This window comes from Electrona antarctica (genome assembly GCF_951216825.1).
Source record: "Electrona antarctica genome assembly, chromosome: 17".
Classification (NCBI taxonomy): Eukaryota; Metazoa; Chordata; class Actinopteri; order Myctophiformes; family Myctophidae; genus Electrona; species Electrona antarctica.
Window position 1 is genome coordinate 48,102,783 of NC_136798.1, and position 21,831 is coordinate 48,124,613.

The window sequence follows — 21,831 nt, forward strand, 5'->3', positions numbered from 1 at the left end:
TTTTCCCATAGACATTTCAAAAAGCATTTATTTAAAGACCTTCTAAGCGTCGTACGAAGCTAACTCGAGTTGTGACAAATCATGACAACAAATTTTGGATCAAACAAATAATTACAAAGAAGAAAAACAACAAAAAAAAGTGTTTTTCTAATTCTTTGTTTTGCCCAAAACATTGTGTTTATTTTCATGATTTGTCACGACAACAGTTGGCTTTGTCCGCGGCGTAAACTGGTCTCTCGAGGGGGCGGGACTGCGACGCTCTATTGGGGCCAGATCAAGTCAAACCAAGACTAGTCAGATCTGGCCTAGAATATCACCTGATTTCAACCAACATAAATTGTGCCCACTAAGACGGACGTCCCTGGATGAATCCGAGAGTCCGATCGAGGCCAGATCAACTTGAGTAATATCATAAATAGTCAGATCTGGCCCAGAATAAGCTATATTATTTGAACTGGTGAAGACGTCCGGGAAATGACGTAAAGATCATCCCCATATGGGCTGTGATCTGGCCTAGTCCTGAACGTCACCGGAGGCACCAGAGGACGTCATCATAACATTATCATGGCGTCATTTGGCTTGCAGGGTATGTTAGCGTTCAAATCTTTTGCAAATGAGACCATCATGTATTCCACCGCAGATTTCAAGTTCATATTTATTTATTTCTCTCAACAGAACCCATGAAGTGACAATCAGCATACAGTACTTCTTTTATTTAAAAGGTTTCTCCCTCAAACATGTTTTTTTTTCCTTCTTCTTCTTTTCTTTATATATTATTTACGCCCCCCCAACAAAAAGAAAAGAAAAAAAAGAGGACACTCAGTGCAATAAAGACAGAGGACTGACAGTGCGGTGCTCTCTACCTTTTCACAGTGCACATTATTACACACAAAGATTGTACATCATCATCATCATCATCATCATCGTTACATTTCCAACCTGCACCCACCAACAACATGGATGCGGGACAGACAAAGTGAATGTCTTAAAACAATCTTTTTTTTTCTTCTTTTTTTTGTATAACCGACCTGCATACAGTGTAGCTTGGCACACACGCACGCACGCACGCACGCACGCACGCACACACACACACACACACACACACACACACACACACACACACACACATTCACTCTCTCCTCGCACATGTACAGTACAAATACCGTAAAAACAGAGGAACCTCCGCGGGAACTGGATTCTCGTTATTTCTAACCAGAAAGGGGTTACTGCACTCAAGCTTAATTTATACCCGCATGATGTGTGGCTTGCCAACAAGTACAAACCAATCTATACAGTCAGCTTGAAAATCTTTTTTTTCCTCTTTTGTTTTTTTTTGGCAAGCGACACCTTCGCACTATAGTATAAAATTAGGCTACATAGCCCACGTGTCAATTCCATACTATTTTGGCAATGCAGACATTGCATTTCTGCGTGCAAAAGAGAACCACTATGGATGATGTGAGTGGGAGGTTGAGGTAGAGGGGGATGGGGAGAGAGACATGTATGTAACCAGCCTGGAGGATGGTGGTGGGTGGTGAAGTTATTTATATTTGTTTTGTATTTATTTTTTTATTTTACAAAGCCTCAGTGATGTTTAGGCCTTAATTTGTGCAACCCCGGTCCTTTACTGGGTATAGAGCTGTGGCCATGCCATAGGTCCTTATAGCTATCATATCATTTGATCTCTAACATATGGCTGCCAATAAGGAGCCAATCGAGTTAAGGGGAAAACATTGTCACAGACAGCCAATCATAGATGACTGCGTGTCACATAATAGCCAATCAACCTGAGGCCTTTACATCCTCCCGGGCAAATAAGTTAAAACTCAAAACGTACATGGCACAGCTCCACTAACTCATTAACATTTTAAAAAATATATAAGCATAATCTTGACAGTTATTATCTCAAGCAAGTGCATATGGCTACTATAGTCTGCATTAAAATTAAGAAATATTCTAAAAAAGCTCAGGTGTTGATTGTACTGGCTGGTTGTGTGCATCGATCAAGTATCACACCATTTGTGTTCCTGTGCCAGGGTGCCTGGGACGGTGCTCTCAATGTGCATGGCAAAGTAAGGATGCTGGTATTTGCCAGCTAGTGCCACCAACCCCATTTCAGATAACCAACCTTCCAAAGTGCAACCACACCCATATCTCACTTTAATAGGCTTTGGCTGGTTTGGGGGAATTCATCTGTTTATGTTTTGTCCCTAATGTACTACCATAATAACCCCACCCTCATGTTCTATCTTATAGAATACAGTAAAAACATTTCACGCTTTCATTTCACTCCTCTACAATATGCCAGCCAACGTGTTTCCATAGAAAAAAAGAGTCCACCTGTTCAAAAGGCTTCGACATAGTGTGACTACTATGGGTGTAACGATATAGTAACTGCATCGAAAAATCGATTTTAATTTCATTAATCGTAGTATATCGAAATGAAAACAGCATCATTGATTATGTATCGTATCGTTTTGCAATGCAAATAATCGGTATCGAATCGTTTTGCTATGCAAATAATCGATTGTATAAATACTACATTTCTGTGCATGGTATAGCAATTTTTAGAAGATAATGTCAATGTATTTTAATAGTTAATAGTTCATTAATAGTTTAATAGTTACTGTATCGATTTAAAATCGGATCATATCGGATCGCCATAACGAACGAATATCGTCCATGTATCGTATCATCAACCATGTATCGTATCGCTGTTAAAATGTATCGTTACACCCCTAGTGACTACCCAGCTTGTTACTGTAACATTACAAACTGTGTAGTGTACAAAGTTTCCGTATCCATTCTAGGATCACCTGTTGTACATTCTAGAACACCCCAGAGCACCCACGGAAGGTCCTTGGAAATCTAAAATACGTTGAACTCAACTCCTCAATTTACAATACAAACAGTGCACAATATAGAGTATTATTATGTTGACAGTCAGAATCGAGTCCATTCATGTTGATGCTTTTTTCAGCACAAACGCAAAATCATTGAGTCACGCATAAGAACATTATGCTACTACAGTACACGTATTGATAGATTATGCTTTTCAAATGTAAATGACCAAAACGAAACATAAACAAAAAAGAAAACAAACATTGGAATGCAAATCTACATCAACTATACATCATTTGAACTGCTTTTTAATCCCCATTTGATTTAGAAAATATCTATTGATCGTTACTAAGTATATATTACAAGGATCCAATCACAGGGAAATAGAAAAATATCAAATATCACCGGGTGATGATAAGAAAAACACATGACAACCTGAACAAGCAGAAATATTGCTACATAACCACCATTGTTCCTTTTTGACATCAGCGAGTCCCGTCGGCTGCCCTGTGCACGGGGATCCATCAGCACAGCCTCACAGGAGAGGGGAGTGAGGGAGGGCAGGGGGGGGGGATGCATCGATCCTCTCAGATGGCCGTGTCCCAGAACACAGTGGTCTGCGTGGGGTAAGGTGGAGGACGGAGCTTTTTGGAGCCCTTGCCCCATCCTGGGTGAATGGGCGTGCCGCTCTCCTGCAGCTTGCACTGACTTCGTGGTTCGTGGTTCCTCTCTGCGGAGTGCGGGGGCCTCTCCAGGGACCTCTGCAGGTGCGGATGTTGCCTGGAGCGAATCTCCTTGCAGAGGGTGCGCTTCCTCTCGATCTGCTCCAGCATGGTGTTGTCTCCACACATCCACGGCATCTGGGGCATCTAATGCGGAGAGAGAGGAGAGGATTAGCCACTTGTCACAAGTTAAAAAGGGACATTATTAGGGACTTTAAGCAACGACGGCTACGGCAGTCCGCTCCGGCAACCGGAAATGGATCAGTGCTCGATACATAAACCTGCTTGCCGTCGCAGCCGTTCCTACTACGGCAGAACCTACACTTCCGCGTGTCTACAACGCCATGTCATAACCATGTTTATTGAAATAAACTGTCCTGCATTTACACCGATTGCTCCATCACCTCTCTCTTCTGCTGTGTAATGTGTCGGCATGCTCTGAATGAAGAAATAACACTAATTCCATGTCATAAAAATTCCACATTTTCATGACAGGTTTTTGGTCATGAACATGGTGTCATGAGTACAATATCTTTAAAAAAAAACATAGTACACACATAAAAACCCCAGGAAAGTGTTGTGTGTGTCCTAAACATAATTCAAATAAGCTCTGGTTGCAAAAAGGGTGAAGTGGCCCGTGTCACAAAACACAATGTATTGTGAGATTGTTGAACAAAGAAGAGATTTGGCTAAAAGGGAAAAAGCTGTCCAAATACAGAGCCAGCTCAGGTCCAGTTTACTAAGTCTAGACTGGGTTTAAGTGGTTAAGCTAATAAGGTGGAATAAATGCCTAATGCCTAAATGCCTTTCATTGTGATTTTGTGAAAGATGGAGATATCTGCCTACCTGACTCTGGTGTGCTTCTGCTGCTTTCCTCTGTGGCGTGCCCATTGGAGAGGGAGTGCCGGGCAGGGAAGGTGAACGTCCATACCTGGATGCCAGTTTCAGTTCTTCAGAGAAATATAACAAAGTCACACATTAGACTTTAGTAAATGCCAATAATATAATACATAAAATGCATAAACGTCTTGCATTTGAACTAAATGTTTCTTTGTGCTGCTCATGTTTGAATTCCCATACCATTTCCTGATCCCAGCGCCATGGGTGGGCTGCCGGCAGGTCTCCCATGGCGAGTAGGCGTGGCCGTGGACGACTGCTGTCCCGACGTGCTTCCGCCGTTCCTCTCCTGTGCTTTCGGTTGGTCCGCGCTCATGTGGTTCGCTCTGTCCCGGTTCTCTCGCCTGCAGGGTGTGGCCTCCGCCGAACCTCTCTCCTTGGCAGTGCGCCGGTACTCCAGAGAGCCATCGGGGCTTTTGGCGTCCTTCGGCTCACAGCGCTGCTGCTGCTGCTGCTGCTCCGAGCCGTTCAGACTCCTGTCCTTGCTGTCCCGTCTGACCTCCAGGCCCGTTCTGCCCTGCATGTCCTTGCTGTCCTGTCTGGGCAGCAGGGGAGGCGGAGGAGGAGGGGGCTCCACCACCGCGCCGTTGTTGTTGTTGTAACAACAGCTCCGGTCTCCTCGGCCCGTCTCGGGGTATCGATCCTTGCTGTTCCTCCGGCACTCCAGGCCACTCCTGGAGCTGCTGCTGCTGCTGTCCTGCCTGGGAAGGATCTCGGGCGGTTGGTCTATTCTGCCGTCGTGCCTGTGCTCCATCATGCCATTGCGCGCTCTCTCCTTGCTGTCCGGTCGCGGCGGCAGCAGCTCGGGCGCGTGCTCTTTGCCGTCATGCCTGTACTCCCCTCCGCCCCTGGCTCTCTCCTTGCTGTCCTGCCGGGGCAGGAGCTCCGGAGGAGGCGCTCTGCCCTCGTGCTTTGAGTCGGGGCAGCCGCCGCTCCTGCTGCGCTCTTTGCTCTCCTGTCGGGGTATGAGATCGGGCGGCGGCGGATCCGGCAGCCTCTCTCTGCTGCTGCTGCTCTCGTGCCGGCCGCCGTCCGGTCCGTTCCTCGTCCTCTCCTTGCCGCCGTCCTGCCTCGGCAAGAGCTCGGCGGGGGCCAGCTCGAGCCTCTCTCTGTCCTTGCCGTCCTGCCTCGCCAAAGACTCCGTGCCGTGCGCTGCGCCTCCTCCGCTCCTGTCTTTGCTGTCCCTCCTCTGAGGCATCGGGTCCCCTGCACCGCTGCCCCCCCCTCCTCCTCCGCCTCCTCCTCTCTCCTTGGAGTCTCTCCTCATCAGAGGGACGGGCTCCACAGAGCTGCTGCAGCCTCTGTCTTTAGAGTCCCGTCGCACGAGGACGGGTTCCACGGAGCTGCAGCCGCGGTCCCTGCTGTCCCGGCGGACGGGCAGTGGTTCCACGGAGCTGCAGCCGCGGTCCCTACTGTCCCGGCGGGCGGGCAGTGGTTCCACGGAGCTGCAGCCGCGGTCTTTTCCGTCCCGCCGGTGGTGGGAGGACGACGACTCCTTGCCGTGGCGCTCCTTGGCCTCTCGCTTGGACTCCTTGCCGTGACGCTCCTTGGACTCGTGCTTTGACTCCTTGCCGTGGCCGTGGCGGTCCTTGCCCTCGCGCTTGGACTCGCCGTGGGACTTGCTCTTGGATTCGGCTGAAAGGACAGGGGGAAAAGGGGACAGATGATGTCATCACATTTTATAAAAGTTTTTGTTTCTTATATCAGGGGTGAGCAACTTTGACAATGGAGAGGGCCACTATAGTTCCACACTCACTCCAGAGGGCCACTATATTTCCACACTCACTCCAGAAGGCCACTATATTTCCACAATCACTCCAGAGGGCCACTATATTTCCACACTCACTCCAGAGGGCCACAACATTTCCACACTCACTCCAGAGGGCCACTATAGTTCCACACTCACTCCAGAGGGCCACTATAGTTCCACACTCACTCCAGAAGGCCACTATAGTTCCACACTCACTCCAGAGGGCCACTATATTTCCACACTCACTCCAGAAGGCCACTATATTTCCACAATCACTCCAGAGGGCCACTATATGTCCACACTCACTCCAGACGGCCACATTGCATATTTGCTGTCATAGCAAAAATTGCCGATCTACAAGATCAGCAATTTTTTGCTAAATTTGAATTGGAATCCTGAAAATAAATCTTTTTATTTGCAGTTATAGTCCAAATACATTGGACATAAAAAGACAATTACATTTTAATACTACTCATTAAGCTACATACTATACTGAAGTAGGCTTAAAGGGGTCATGTTTGCATGTTTGGAATTGTAACAGCTGAAATCAATAATATATCAGTATTCTGATTAACTTGCGGGCCACATTAAGTGATGCTGGGGGCCGCATGGGGGCCGCACCAGTTGCCCATATACAGTATAATATGTGCTGTATGAAACAATATGACCAAAAGTAAACGCTACGTATAAAATTAGATACTATTTCTAGAAAGAAAACTCACAATGAGCAAGTGCAGTTCTGCAGCTTTGAGTCACTGCATTACCAACAACTAGCCACTGGGTGTCACTCTCTACCAACTCTGGTAGATAGAGGAGACCATGGGTGAGACTCTGCCTGAATTGGTGGGCAACAGCTGTTGACAGATATTGTCACCGATTGGTTTTCAAATTTATATTGTCTGCTCTAGTGAAAAAGGCTCATGTGATGACTGCATATGTCACTGTACCCCATGACCCTTAAAAGTATAGGAAGCCAAAAGCAGAGAAGCGCGTCTCATCTGTGACCTTTCGTTCAAGGTCCAATAAAGATATAGATTGTGCCGTGCTGCCCGTGCACCAATAACAAATTCATGTGCATGATGGATTTTAATGCCTGACCCGTATGTGGCCTAGCCATGTACCATTTACAGAGGTCCCTTGACAGTACAGTGTCACACATGCCACTTGAGTGTGTGAGTGCACGCAGTAACAAATAATATGCTCGTGTTCATTTTTACCCTGAGTGTAAATGGACCCATTTGATCCATTTCCTACTCTCAGAGTTATAAATGAACACACTGGTTTACTCTTTGTGTGTGTGTGTGTGTGGGGGGGGGGGGGGGGGGGGGGGGCAGAGAGAGAGAGAGAGAGAGAGAAGTCTAGTGATTAACCAATTGGTAAAAGTGGGTCATGCTAGCTGCATGATCCTGCCTCACTGTCTCAGTAAATGAGGTAAACACCATTAACCTCTATTTAGCATATATAGGCTACACCAGTGGTTTTCAACCAGTGGTCCGGGGACCACCAGTGGTCCTTGAGGGGGTTCCAGGTGGTCCCCAGTTATAACTAGAAAAAGTGCCCTTCTGGGCACAGGTCTCCACCAGGAGGATAGGACTGTGTGAGATGTTTGGCAAAATGTTTAGGATTAATATAAACATGTTTTTGAGGCATTTTGTTCCAAAAATGTGTTTTGCAAAAATCAACCTGTTGGTGGCGCTATAACAGGCCAATGTGAAAAGGGTGGGATATATTCCGCAGCCTAGTAAGAAAATGTGTGAAAGATTTCACGTAAATTGCATGCTGCGTTCATGATTTGAGGCTTTTGTTCAAAACGGGGCAATCTTGCAAACTGTGAAAGCTAATTATAGCCAATTAGGATGGAATATGAAATATCGGACAGATCCGACTTGATCACATGACCATAGAGATAGTGTGTAACGATTTGTGAGATTTTTGGACAGAATCTGGAGGAGTAATATAAAAAAATGTGTTTTACAAAAGTCGGCCTCCTGGTGGCGCTATAAAAGGCAGATGCGGAAAATGCAGGTCAACGGTTTGTCCTTGGCCACTAGGGAGTGTGCATGCAACGTTTCACGCAGATCGGTGCAGTTTTAGGTAAAGAATGTGAAAAGCTGCCTCATGGTGGCGCTATAACAGGCCGTTCTGGAAAATGTGGGGCAGAGGTTCATCGTTGGCATCCAGGGAGCGTGTGTGCAAAGTTTGGCATCGACCGGGTTAACGGTGCCGGAGATTAGCTGGTAACAGACGGACGGAAGGAAGGACGCACACACGCACACACACACACACGGACGGAGTGCAAAACATACTCTCTCCCCATGCCTTCGGCCTGGTGGAGACAAATATATACAGTTGGTAACCAAATGGACCCTTATGAGATCGTTAACGCATGGTTTCATTTTTACGCTCCCAAGAGTTATATTATTGTTCTGCATTACTTCATTTACAAGACGTTGATACATAATTGAAGAATTGTTATTTTGATCAACGTTTGCCTTTAATTGATATAAAAATTGTTGAAAACCACACGATTCCACGAATGTGTGCAGTCTGTACAGCACTGTTGTTTTCGTCGACTGAAACTAAGACGAAAAATGTTCGTCGACTCCCTTTTTTCACTGACGAAAACTAAATGGAAACTAAATGAAAACTGAGCTACGATGACTAAAACTAAGACTAAATATACTGACAATTTCGTCAACAAATAAAAACTAGACTAAAATGTTAGGAAGGGGACTATAGTGGACAAGAGATCCAGTATAAGTCGTTTTACACTTGGTTGCATGCTGAAAATAGCAGATCTACAAGCTCACAATGCGTCACCGCGCGACGCGATGTGAGCTTGTGAGTCATTACGACGGCATCGAGGCCCGCCAAAACACATTTCAGTCGACTAAATCAACCGTAGATTTAGTCGACTAAAATCATAGGAAATGTAGTCGACTAAAACGACTATAACACTAAAACATTCCAGGTGACTAAAATGTGACTAAAACTAAATGAAGTTTAAAAAAAAAAAGAAATGTGCTGCCAAAAACAACACTGCTGTATAGCTGTCCATCGACAGCCAATCCGAGAGCAACCCGCAGGCAACCTGTCGTTCTCTCAGCTCCATGTGGAACCTAGTTCACAGACACAGCAGTAACGTAAAGTCACTAATTACATTTACTTAAAGGACCACTTCACCACTTTTCAACCTATCTTCATATAATAGGTCCTCACTAATAATCATGATAAAATGGCATGATTTTTTTCTACTCAGTCTGTGTCTCATAGGAGGGCTGTGGGCAGTTCAGAAACCGTCTTCTAGTGACATCATCATTAGGCAGATTTTTTTTTTAAACAAGATTCTTTTACAAAAATGTTTAGATTTTCATTATCGTGAGAACGATGGCTTCCATTTTCGCATTGCAACTTTTCAGGACTAGAAAGCCTGCAGTTTTTATTAGCTTGTATTCCCCATCGATGATGTCACTGGAAGACGGTTTCTGAACTGCCCACAGCCCTCCTATGAGACACTTTGCGCCGTTTTTTCATGATTATTAGTGAGGACCTATTATATGAAGATAGGTTGAAAAGTGGTGAAGTGGTCCTTTAAGTACTGTGCTTAAAGCTGCTATAAGCAATAATATGTCAACATTTGAATGACCTTTTTATTTGTATTTCTTTTTTTGGTATTCAGACAGCCAGCAATGAGTAAAACGCTCCCAAAAATAATGTAGTCTCTGTGACACATCTAGGAAGCTTTGTCATTGGTTGATTTACCCGTCTACTTCCTGATTGGTTAATCATTTCGACCGTGTTTATTTTCGACCAATGACAAAGCTTCTAGGAACATCTTTGAATGCACATTGTGGCCCCTAGATGTGTCACAGATAGCCTGGCTAATAAGCCAGACTAATATCACACAACACTGTCGCGGTATATCAGTCTGGGCTGGCTCCACTTGGATTTCATTTCCCGGGGAACATTTTCTCTTTGACGCAATTGGTCAGAGCTACTGTCAGTCAAAAGTCTCAAGCATTGAACGTCACTGTACCAAAGCCCGCCTATATTGCATACCGTGTCCCGATTGGTCCGACCTGTTCTCTGCTGTAGGAAAGAGGCGTGCTACTGAGCCTCGCCAGACCGTAATCCGCTGGTAGGCAACTTTTATTTGCCAACGGCTGATTCGGTCTGGTTTATTAACCAGGCTATGTCACAGAGACTACATTTTATCTGCGAGCGTTTTACTCATTGCTGGCTGTCTGAATACCAAAAAATAAATACAAATAAAAAGGTCATTCAAATGTTGACATATTATTGCTTATAGCAGCTTTAAGCACAGTAAATGTAATTATTAATAAATAAAAAACGAAGTCATTAAAATGTTGACATATATAAGTATACAATTTTGAGGCATGTGTATACTTTACCGGAGTATTTCCAATTTCCAGCACTTTTACTTCTACTCCACTACATCTGAGGCAAATATTGTACTTTTACTCCACTACACTTATTTGAAAACTTGAGCTACTATAGTTAACTTTGTAGATTTTGATTATTATTACAAAGCATACATTAATCACTTCATTTCGGCCATTTGAAAATAACCGATCTACAAGCTCACTGTGAGCTTGTAGATCTGCTATTTTCAAGTTTTTGAGTGGTGTAAACCACTCCTACAACTGGCTTTTGTGTGCAGAAAAAAATGAGCATGGTTGCTATGTTCAAAATAATTTCTGACGTAATTAAATCACACCCGGGTGAACTGGATGACCGTAGCAACCATGGTCATTTTCTCTGCACAGAAAAAGCCAGTTGTGAAATCACATCCGGGTGTGATTTAATTACGTCAGATCAGAGCTGATCAGGCTACATAATACCTTACCTTATTTCATTACGTCAGACATTACGTCAGACCACAGCTGATCATGCTTTATAAAACCTTACACCACTCAGTTCACACGGGTGTGATTTTTTCTCCTATATTCAGATGTAATGTTTGTCTTTAGTTCAATGTTTGTTTTATAAACGCCATTGACAATGAAGGGAAAACTTACGTAATGTTGTAACTCATTGCGTCATATTGTCTCTTTATTGTTAATGGCGTTTAATGTTTGTGTTGGCACCATCACCATTACATCATTTGAAAATTTGTGAAATTCGACATTCTGCACAATGAGTACTTTTACTCAAGTATATTTTTAATTCCGGACTTTTATGGAGGATTTCTATATTGCAGTATTGATACTTTTACTTAAAGTAAAACATTTGAGTACTCTCTCCCACCACTGGTACACAGGTGTTAACTGACAAATTAAGACAACATTGTCTACAGGCCATATGGGGACAGCTAGGGGACATTGTCTACAGGCCATATGGAGACAGCTAGGGGACATTGTCTACAGACCATATGGGGACAGTTAGGGGACATTGTCTACAGGCCATATGGAGACAGCTAGGGGACATTGTCTACAGGCCATATGGGGACAGTTAGGGGACATTGTCTACAGGCCATATGGGGACAGCTAGGGGACATTGTCTACAGGCCATATGGGGACAGCTAGGGGACATTGTCTACAGGCCATATGGGGACAGCTAGGGGACATTGTCTACAGGCCATATGGAGACAGCTAGGGGACATTGTCTACAGGCCATATGGAGACAGCTAGGGGACATTGTCTACAGGCCATATGGAGACAGCTAGGGGACATTGTCTACAGGCCATATGGGGACAGCTAGGGGACATTGTCTACAGGCCATATGGGGACAGCTAGGGGACATTGTCTACAGGCCATATGGGGACAGCTAGGGGACATTGTCTACAGGCCATATGGAGACAGCTAGGGGACATTGTCTACAGGCCATATGGGGACAGCTAGGGGACATTGTCTACAGGCCATATGGGGACAGCTAGGGAACATTGTCTACAGGCCATATGGGGACAGCTAGGGGACATTGTCTACAGGCCATATGGGGACAGCTAGGGGACATTGTCTACAGGCCATACAGACTAATTGTCTACAGACTAATTCTACAGTTGATTTAGTCGACTAAAATGTATTTTGGCGGACCTTGATGCCGTCGTAAATGACTGATCCATGCTGAAAATAGCAGATCTACAAGCCCACAACGTGTGGCAGCGTGGCGCGTTGTGAGCTTGTAGATCTGCTATTTTTAGCATGCAACAGATTGTAAAATGACTTATACTGGATCTCTTGTCCAATAGTCCCTTCCTAACATTTTAGTCTAGTTTTTATTTGTTGACTAAATTGTCAGTATATTTAGTCTTAGTTTTAGTCATCATAGCTTAGTTTTCATTTAGCACAGAGAATTGCATTAACCGTGTGAGTGCACCCTAACAGAGCAATTCTACGTTGTGTCTTGCTCCTTTTACTTAAGTAAAAGATCTGAGTAGGCTACTCCATCCACCACTGGTTAAAAAAAAAGAAGACACATTTGTTGTGTAAGCCGATACCGATACCGAATACCGATACCAGATAATAATATTTAGAATAATACAAAAAGAAAAAAGATCTTATTTTGAAGTCCACCCACCGGGAATAGTGTTTATAGCTATCTATATATCTTGTGTTGTGTTTATAGCAGTCTCCTCACCCAAATGTGCACTTGCAGTTTGGGCAACTCGAAAGCAAACTCCACATGCCCTATGGCAGGTAAATTGTATTTACCTGCCATAGTGTCAACCCCTTACCCCTGTGTCGGATCGGTGGTTAGACTGGCACATTCGCCGATACCGATATGACCCGATGTGACCAAATAAGGGCCGATCCGATACATTTCCAGATTAATTCATAATGACCTGATCAGAGTCGGCTTGGACAGAGTTACGCAAACTGCGTTCACTTCATGGGGCTTCAGTCCAATGGCGGCTCTCCTACATAGACTTCTATTGAGAATGGGGACCGGAAGTTGGCAGAAATGCATTGGACCCTGCAGGCAACAGCCCAGCTTTAATGATCTTAAATCCCTTTAGTTTAGATTGTTTTGTAGTAATCGTACAACATAAACATTACAGAGACTTTAGTTTTTTACTGTACAATACTTTAAAACAGTTGTCATGTTGCACACATGCTTAAAATAGCTCTTATTTGCACCTAAAGAGACAGGATAGACATTAGTGTTGTTTTTGGCAGCACATTTTGATTTTAGTTTTAGTCATAGTCTCTTGAATAGTTTTCATTTAGTTTTATTCACATTTTAGTCACCTGGAATGTTTTAGTGTTAGTTTAGTTTTAGTCGACTAAATATGATAAGATTTTAGTCCTTTTACTTAAGTAAAAGATCTGAGTAGGCTACTCCATCCACCACTGGTTAAAAAAAAAGAAGACACATTTGTTGTGTAAGCCGATACCGATACCGAATACCGATACCAGATAATAATATTTAGAATAATACAAAAAGAAAAAAGATCTTATTTTGAAGTCCACCCACCGGGAATAGTGTTTATAGCTATCTATATATCTTGTGTTGTGTTTATAGCAGTCTCCTCACCCAAATGTGCACTTGCAGTTTGGGCAACTCGAAAGCAAACTCCACATGCCCTATGGCAGGTAAATTGTATTTACCTGCCATAGTGTCAACCCCTTACCCCTGTGTCGGATCGGTGGTTAGACTGGCACATTCGCCGATACCGATATGACCCGATGTGACCAAATAAGGGCCGATCCGATACATTTCCGATACCGATACAGCATCGGGACATCTCTAAAAATAACTCAGTCATATGATCTGGCAGGGCTTCATATCTTATTCCTTTACATTGGGGCATTAAACTTTCAAAATGCATCGCCTCACCAGAGCTTTTTCATCGGAAGGAAAAGAATGCTTGCATTATGCATGAGAATGGAAGCATTAATGCATGACTGATGGTTAACAGTATTTGCACCATGCTCCCCCATATCACAGTGAGGGGAAAGACAAAAAAACTATGTTTATTTGTTATATAGTTGTTGTTTTTTTTTATATTAAGGCAACTTTTCTTAAGTTATTCAGGGTTGTCTGCAGGTTACATCTTTGAATTTGTTTTGACAGTGTTTTGTGTGGAGGCATTTTTAAACACAATGTTTACGTATTTAAAATAAATGCTGTCTGGCGGACTAATGCTTTATAGCCTCTAATCCTCCAGATTAATTCATAATGACCTGATCAGAGTCGGCTTGGACAGAGTTACGCAAACTGCGTTCACTTCATGGGGCTTCAGTCCAATGGCGGCTCTCCTACATAGACTTCTATTGAGAATGGGGACCGGAAGTTGGCAGAAATGCATTGGACCCTGCAGGCAACAGCCCAGCTTTAATGATCTTAAATCCCTTTAGTTTAGATTGTTTTGTAGTAATCGTACAACATAAACATTACAGAGACTTTAGTTTTTTACTGTACAATACTTTAAAACAGTTGTCATGTTGCACACATGCTTAAAATAGCTCTTATTTGCACCTAAAGAGACAGGATAGACATTAGTGTTGTTTTTGGCAGCACATTTTGATTTTAGTTTTAGTCATAGTCTCTTGAATAGTTTTCATTTAGTTTTATTCACATTTTAGTCACCTGGAATGTTTTAGTGTTAGTTTAGTTTTAGTCGACTAAATATGATAAGATTTTAGTCGACTAAATCTACAGACAGTTGATTTAGTCGAACAAAATGTATTTTGGCGGATCTACAAGCCGATCTACAAGCCCACAGTGGCCTTGTAGATCGGCTAGTTTCAGCATGCAACTAATTGTAAAGTGACTTATACTGGATCTCTTGTCCACTAGTCCCTTCCTAACATTTGAGTCTAGTTGTTATATGTTGACGAAATTGTCAGTATATTTAGTCATAGTTTTAGTCATCATAGCTTAGTTTCCATTTTGTTTTGTTTTTGTTTTCGTCAGTGAAAAAAGGTAGTCGACGAGCATTTTTCACCTTGGTTTTAGTCGACAAAATAGACATGAGAGACAGTTAGGGGTCAGAACCTGCATGGTCCTATAGCGCTCACAAGGAGCATAATACTATGGTCTGTGTACATAATACTATGGTCTGTGTACATAATACTATGGTCTGTGTACATAATACTATGGTCTGTGTACATAATACTATGGTCTGTGTACACAACATGGCGACCCTTTCCTTTAACACTAGCATGTCTGAGAGGTCATTTTGACCGTTTGTTTTTAGAAGTTTATTTTCTTTGCCCATGAAGCTTTCAGAAGGTTCCCCTTCCATGACCATCATCATCCACCATTCTATCATCATCATCATCATCATCATCATCATCATCATCATTTTTGACATCTGAAACATTTTCTAAATATGAATATAATATACTATTGTAATTTCTGCATGTTTGCACCTGTGTGATTGCAAATAGGTTGCATCTGTGTGATTGGGGCTGTTTTGGCATGCACATACATTTCCTCCAAAACACAGAGTTCAATTGACTTAAAGTTGAACAAACGAATATGTTCATGTTCATTCATTTAATGAAATTCTACACTGTATGATGCATGCTATTCATTGTATTATTAATACAATGTAGGCCTAGTGACATTATTTTATCAGAAATTACTCTGTTTTGCTTTTGCATTGTAGATGATAGAGTGGCTAATTTTAGCTGAACGCCTTTAAAATTGCTTTCACCTGCCAACAGTCATCATCTGACTTATGTGATCGCACCTCATCAGATGTGATGCATTGCATCTCCCACCATAACAACCATAGACAAATCAAAGCAACTGTTTTATGTCAAGTACAATTGTGGCAAGAATCGTGTGCATCCATTGGCTGTTCAACTTTAAAGAGCAAGGAGCTAATAGGCTAAAACGCAATGTGGCCCATCTTAGCTGATCAGGTGGCTCATTTTACATGAAAACGCAAAATCAAAACAATATGTGACAGCTTATGTTTCAAAAGCTGTAGGGCCTAAACTATTCTTTTTTATTATATAAATGTAACTCAAACATATTAAAAACAGCCAATGTTAATCATATGTGAAGGGGGGGGGGGGGGGGGGGGGGGGTAGCCTGAGGGTTCAACTCACTCTCTCCGGGCTCCTTGGACTTCCTGCCGCTGGTGTTCTTCTTCAGCATGTGCCTGCCGGCGGTGAACAGGTTGGTGAGCTCGTCCAGAGGGCTGGTGGGCGTCCGCGAGCGCCCTGTCGACACGTTCTGCATGGAGCCGTGGAGCCTCCCTCCCCCCACGCCGCCCCCGCCGTCCTGCGCAGGCGGCGAGCCTTTCCCGTGAGGCGTGGCCGACGCGCTCCGCGGCATGCCGCCGGGGGGAGCGTCGAAGGGGCCGCCGGCAGCCGCCGATGTCCGCATGAGGCTGAGTGGCGTCAGGCAGCGGCCCATGCTCACCGGGGACGGACACGCCGAGTGGCTGCGCTGATAGGAGGAGGAGGAGGACTTGTAGAGGGTGCAGGGCAGGGGAGGCGCCGAGGAGCGTCCCGACGCAGTGAGGGTCGGCGTGGCCGTGAGCTCTCGGCGGAGGCGGGAGGCCGAGGAGGACGACGGCTGCTGCGGCTCGGCGGCGGAGGAGCAGGAGGAGGAGGAGGTCGGGGACTTGCCGTATAATAAGGGCTCGCCGCCGCTCTCCAGCGCCGGCAGCTTGTTGGCCACGTCCAGGGGAGTGAGCGGGGACTCGTCCGAGTTGGGCGAGCACTGCGCCGGCGCCGGCGGGAACACCAGCAGCGGCGGCCGGTGCGTGAGCAGGTTGGGGAACGGCGCGGGGATGTCGCAGAGGGGGATGTTCCGCGGCGTGGAGCAGCGGCTGCCCAGCGGCGTCTCGTTTGCGGGGTCGTAGGGCGCCGGGGTGGGGCACGCAGAGCGGCAGCCCACCGGGTCGCTGCGGTACTCCATGTCGTCCAGCGCCGGGTACTTCATCTCCTCGTACACAGACTCGCCGCCGGGCTCCTCATTATAGCCCTCCTCGTAACTCGGCCGGGAGGAGGAGGAGGAGCCACCGCCACCGCCGCCGCCCGCGTCGATGCCGCCCATCTCGATGTAGACGGGCTCGTCCTCGCAGTCGGGGCTCGCCGTGTCGTCGCTCGACGGCGACACGTAGCGCTCGCTGCAGGGCGAGGTGCAGCAGGGGTGGTGCAGGGTGCCGGGTCTGTTGGAGGAGGAGGAGGAGCAGCCGTGGTGGGTCTTGATGTAGGACTCGTCGAAGGAGACGCTGAGCTGAGTGTTGGGGTTCCTCTTGGGCTTGGGGGGCGGCACCCTAGCGCGGCAGTCCTCGCTGCATCCGTGATCTGCATGGATAGAAGTGACAATGGCGCCATTAGCACAAATGTTAATGAACACATTCCCTATATCCCGGCCCTTCCAGAAATCCGCGATATATAAGCATATACAGGACGGAAGTGATAGCCTTCCATATTTGAGCCACATCCTCATCCTCATTCACTTTCTTAGCGCGATCAAAGTTTAGAGTTTTATACAGTCTCAAAGATTTGAGTTTGTCTCATAAATGTTTCCATTAGTACTCTCAGAGTTACAGACCTGTAAGGGAACCCCCTCAAGGAACCCTGAGGGTCAGTGGCATGGACCCCATTTAGACGACCACAGGTTTTCATATTTCCTGACAAATGAATGCATATGATGTGTTGTTTTTGGCGGCACATTTTGATTTTAGTTTGTTTGTCTTTTGAAAAGTTTTCATTTAGTTTTAGTTACATTTTAGTCACCTGGACTGTTTTAGTGTCTAATGTCATAAGATTTTAGTCGACTAATTCTACAGTTGATTTAGTCGACTAAAATGCATTTAGGCGGGCCTTGATGCCGTCGTAATGGCCGATTTTAAACTTGCTGAAAATAGCCGATCTACAAGCTTGTAGATCTGCTATTTTCAGCATGCATGCAAGTGTAAAATGACTTATACTGGATCTCTTCTAGTCCCTTCCTAACATTTTAGTCTAGTTTGTATTTGTCGACGAAATTGTCAATATATTTAGTCATCATAGCTTAGTTTTCATTTAGTTTCCATTCAGTTTCTCAGTGAAAAAAGGTAGTCGACGAAATCAACACTGATGCATAATGAATGATGATGTGATATGATTGACACATGATGAATCCACGTATACATTATATCTCTGCTGCTGCCGCACCGCCACATAACACGCCTCCCTGTCATAATGCAGATAAATGGTCGATGCACGTCAAAGTTTACACACAACGTTACATTTACCACAACTGTGTGTGCATATGGGTGTTCAGGTCAGATGTAGGTCAATGTGTGAAGCCTATACTGTAGCTGAGAGCAATATCTTCAATCCGATATGGGCATAGTTGAGGCATATGCATGTTTCTAGGTCACTCACTGTACCGTATATTGTCTTTGTCGCGTGGAAACCTCATATTATGTCCAAAACGGTTATACTTTCCAGTGTTCAAATTGATAAAAAATATTGCAAACATGGCGGATTGACAAGCTCAGAAGGCGTCGCACCGCAGCTCGTGGATCTGCTGCTTTTGTGTGACCCTGTGGTGATGGAGTGTTGGTGTAAACAAATGGACCCCTTTTAGATCTTTAACTATTAAATGAAACCAAACGGAACAGTTAAAATAATCGTTAAAACATTTGCATTTCTTAATTCACAACAAGTCTACAGACTATATATGTTGTATTTCGATCTACGTTTGCCTGTTATCTCTCCTAATGGTATAACCACAGCATGGAACCGTGTATATTCTTCCAACAACAAAATATTATTTAGTTTTGGGCCGGAGAGAGGCTTCAAAATGTCATCAAATGGTGCATGTCCCTCCCTCCCGTGGCTCAAAATGCTGAATAAATAATGAAACTTTTGACATGAAAAGGGTTGAAAACCACTGAAGTATAGGGCGTTCATTTTACGAAAAAATAACACAAGTTAGAATGTGGAGATAAGAGGTTCTCTGGCCTGCCTGAGTGACAGCAGCACCGCTATACAGTACAGTATACAGTACGTCAGTGTATATAGCAGTAACACGCGTACGCCAGTACAGTAAGTGGGTCACGGCAGCAGCAGGGTGCTTCTTTCTGATTGCGGTGACGTAGCATTGCCGTGTGAATCTCTTTAGACATGGTGCAGGGAAGCCACGCTTACACACTATAGTATTTCTGAAGGCTAGTTAGCGCTGTGCTGAAAAGCATACATTCCCATTTGGTGATGATAAGCCTACGCAGGCACACTTCTACGCTACAGCAGTGGTTCTTAAAGGACCACTTCACCACTTTTCAACCTATCTTCATATAATAGGTCCTCACTAATAATCATGAAAAAATGGCGCAATTCTTTTCTACTCGGTCTGTGTCTCATAGGAGGGCTGTGGGCAGTTCAGAAACCGTCTTCCAGTGACATCATCGATGGGGAATACAAGCTAATAAAACCTGCAGGCTTTCTAGTCCTGAAAAGTTGCAATGTGAAAATGGAAGCCATCGTTCTCATGATAATGAAAATCTAATCTAAATTTTTGTAAAAATCAATAAATCAATACATTTCAATAACAATTGCAATACATTTCAATACAAATTTAAATGATGTCACTGGAAGACGGTTTCTAAACTGCCCACAGCCCTCCTATGACACAGACTGAGTAGAAAAAAATCGTGCCATTTTATCATGATTATTAGTGAGGACCTATTATATGAAGATAGGTTGAAAAGTGGTGAAGTGGTCCTTGCGGGGGTGAGACGTGGTCCCCAAATGAGTTATTACAGTATTTGTGATGGGAGATGAATCGGCAAACACATCGGTATCGGCCCGATTCTAGTTTATTAACCTGCATAAATAATCAATCGGACCGATTTAATTAATGGGTCTAATTGTCTTTAGAGATAAACAAGCCCAAAGTAACAGCTTGAACAGATCTACAAGCTCACAATATTAAATACAAGGTATTAAAGTTAAATCTGGCTTGCCTATAAGCCTGCATGTACCCTGTTACATGCATTTTTCAGAATGGACAAAATTATTATAACTTTTTAAAGGGATAGTTCAGATTTTTTTAACTTCAGTTGTATGAAATACTTGCCATTAATATAGTGGTTGCAACTGTATTAATTGATTGCCCGAGTCCCATGGTGGGAGTTCTGCTCTGGTTTTGGTCAATATTAAGTAGTTCCGGTCATTTTGTGGGGGGCACTGGGGCCATGCAGTAAAAGTAAATGAAACGAACGTAATTTGTATTTTTGACCTATTTCTAAAATATTAGCGCGACTTTCATTCAACTTTGACCCCTCTATCACATGGAACTATTTTTTGGGCGTAGTGATATGGACACAAAAAACATAGTTCTGTGTGATAGAGGGGTAAAAAAAAGAACGGAAGTTGCACTAATATTTTAGAAATAGGTCAACAATACAAATGACATTAGTTTTGTGGATTAATTTACTTTTACTGCGTGGCCCCCAGTGCCCCCCACAAAATGACCGGAACTACTTGATATTTCACCAAAACCAGAGCAAAACTCCCACCACAGGACTCCGGCAATCAATTCATACAGTTGCAACCACTATATTAATGGCAAGTATTTCATACAACTTAAGTTCAAAAAGTCTGAACTATCCCTTTAATACAGAATGAGATCATGTTGACAACCGTAATATCGGTTATCGGCCATAACAGCAATCAATTATATCAGAAAATATATCCGATATATTGAAATAAATAAAGGAATAATTTAGGACATTTTTAACTGGCACAAAATCTTTTCAAATAACAGACAAAGACAAAAATAACCCCCAATCTTGCAGGATCCTTCATGAAAATGTTTGAGAACCACTTTCACTATATATATAGTACCATGGCTGTATCTTTGGTATGTATTTCTAGGTCAGCCAACCGAGGAGCCTAGGAGGGCTTCCGGTAAGCACTGTCCCTGTTTCCTGATGATGATGATGATGATGGGGGGGGGGGGGGGGGGTAAAGTGTAGTTAACCCATTTAGGACTGAGGCCCATGCATTCTAAAACAAAAAATGTCTTCTGAAGAAACAGCTTTCTGAAAAACATATGTTTCTCATGTCAGTGGTGCTCAACCTATTTCATGTCAAGGACCCCCAGAATTATTGTGTATTTGACCGCCGACCCCCCACTACAAAATATGTAGTTCCAGTGACCCCCCCAGAAGCAAATATTTGAGTTAAAAACGTTCGCTCTGAAAGAAGATAATATTCAAAGATTTGTGCCACATTTCTCAAAAAAATAGCAGATCTACAAGCTCGAGCTTGTAGATCTGATATTTTTTCAATAGCTATATAAAAGTACAACATAAATCATTAAAACACCAAAAAAGGGGTTAATCCTCCCGTCCTGAACGGGTTAAGAGCCGGACCGTGTCTAAAAAAATCTTCAAACTGCAGATTTTACACCTTTTAATAATTCAGATACCAGATGGTACTGTACAGACAGACGCATGCACGGTTTCCCGGCAGCGTATGACTCACCAACGTCACGACACATCCACTACTACGCACGCACGCACGCACGCACGCACACACACACACACACACACACACACACACACACACACGCAGGCAGGGAGCACAACATGCCCACGCACACATTACACACTAAAGCCAAACTGGGGCACACTAATGCACACGTTTCCAGTATTATGCCATCTCGGTGGGTCCAACGGGAAGAAAGCAGTCTTTGCAG

General features: G+C 44.0%; 1 protein-coding gene across 1 annotated transcript in view; it reads right to left on the reverse strand.

Moving 5' to 3' along the window:
- Positions 1-3,253: 3,253 nt before the first annotated feature.
- nyap2b (neuronal tyrosine-phosphorylated phosphoinositide-3-kinase adaptor 2b) overlaps positions 3,254-21,831 on the reverse strand; it is a 53,883-nt gene continuing 35,305 nt past the window's right edge. Inside the window, exons 4-7 of the mRNA XM_079525639.1 lie at positions 16,233-17,441; positions 4,644-6,095; positions 4,410-4,513; positions 3,254-3,710 (exon numbers count right to left, since the gene is read on the reverse strand). Of these exons, the coding sequence (XP_079381765.1) occupies positions 3,429-3,710; positions 4,410-4,513; positions 4,644-6,095; positions 16,233-17,441 (3,047 nt within the window). The 3' untranslated portion in view covers positions 3,254-3,428. The remainder of the gene's footprint in view (positions 3,711-4,409; positions 4,514-4,643; positions 6,096-16,232; positions 17,442-21,831) is intronic.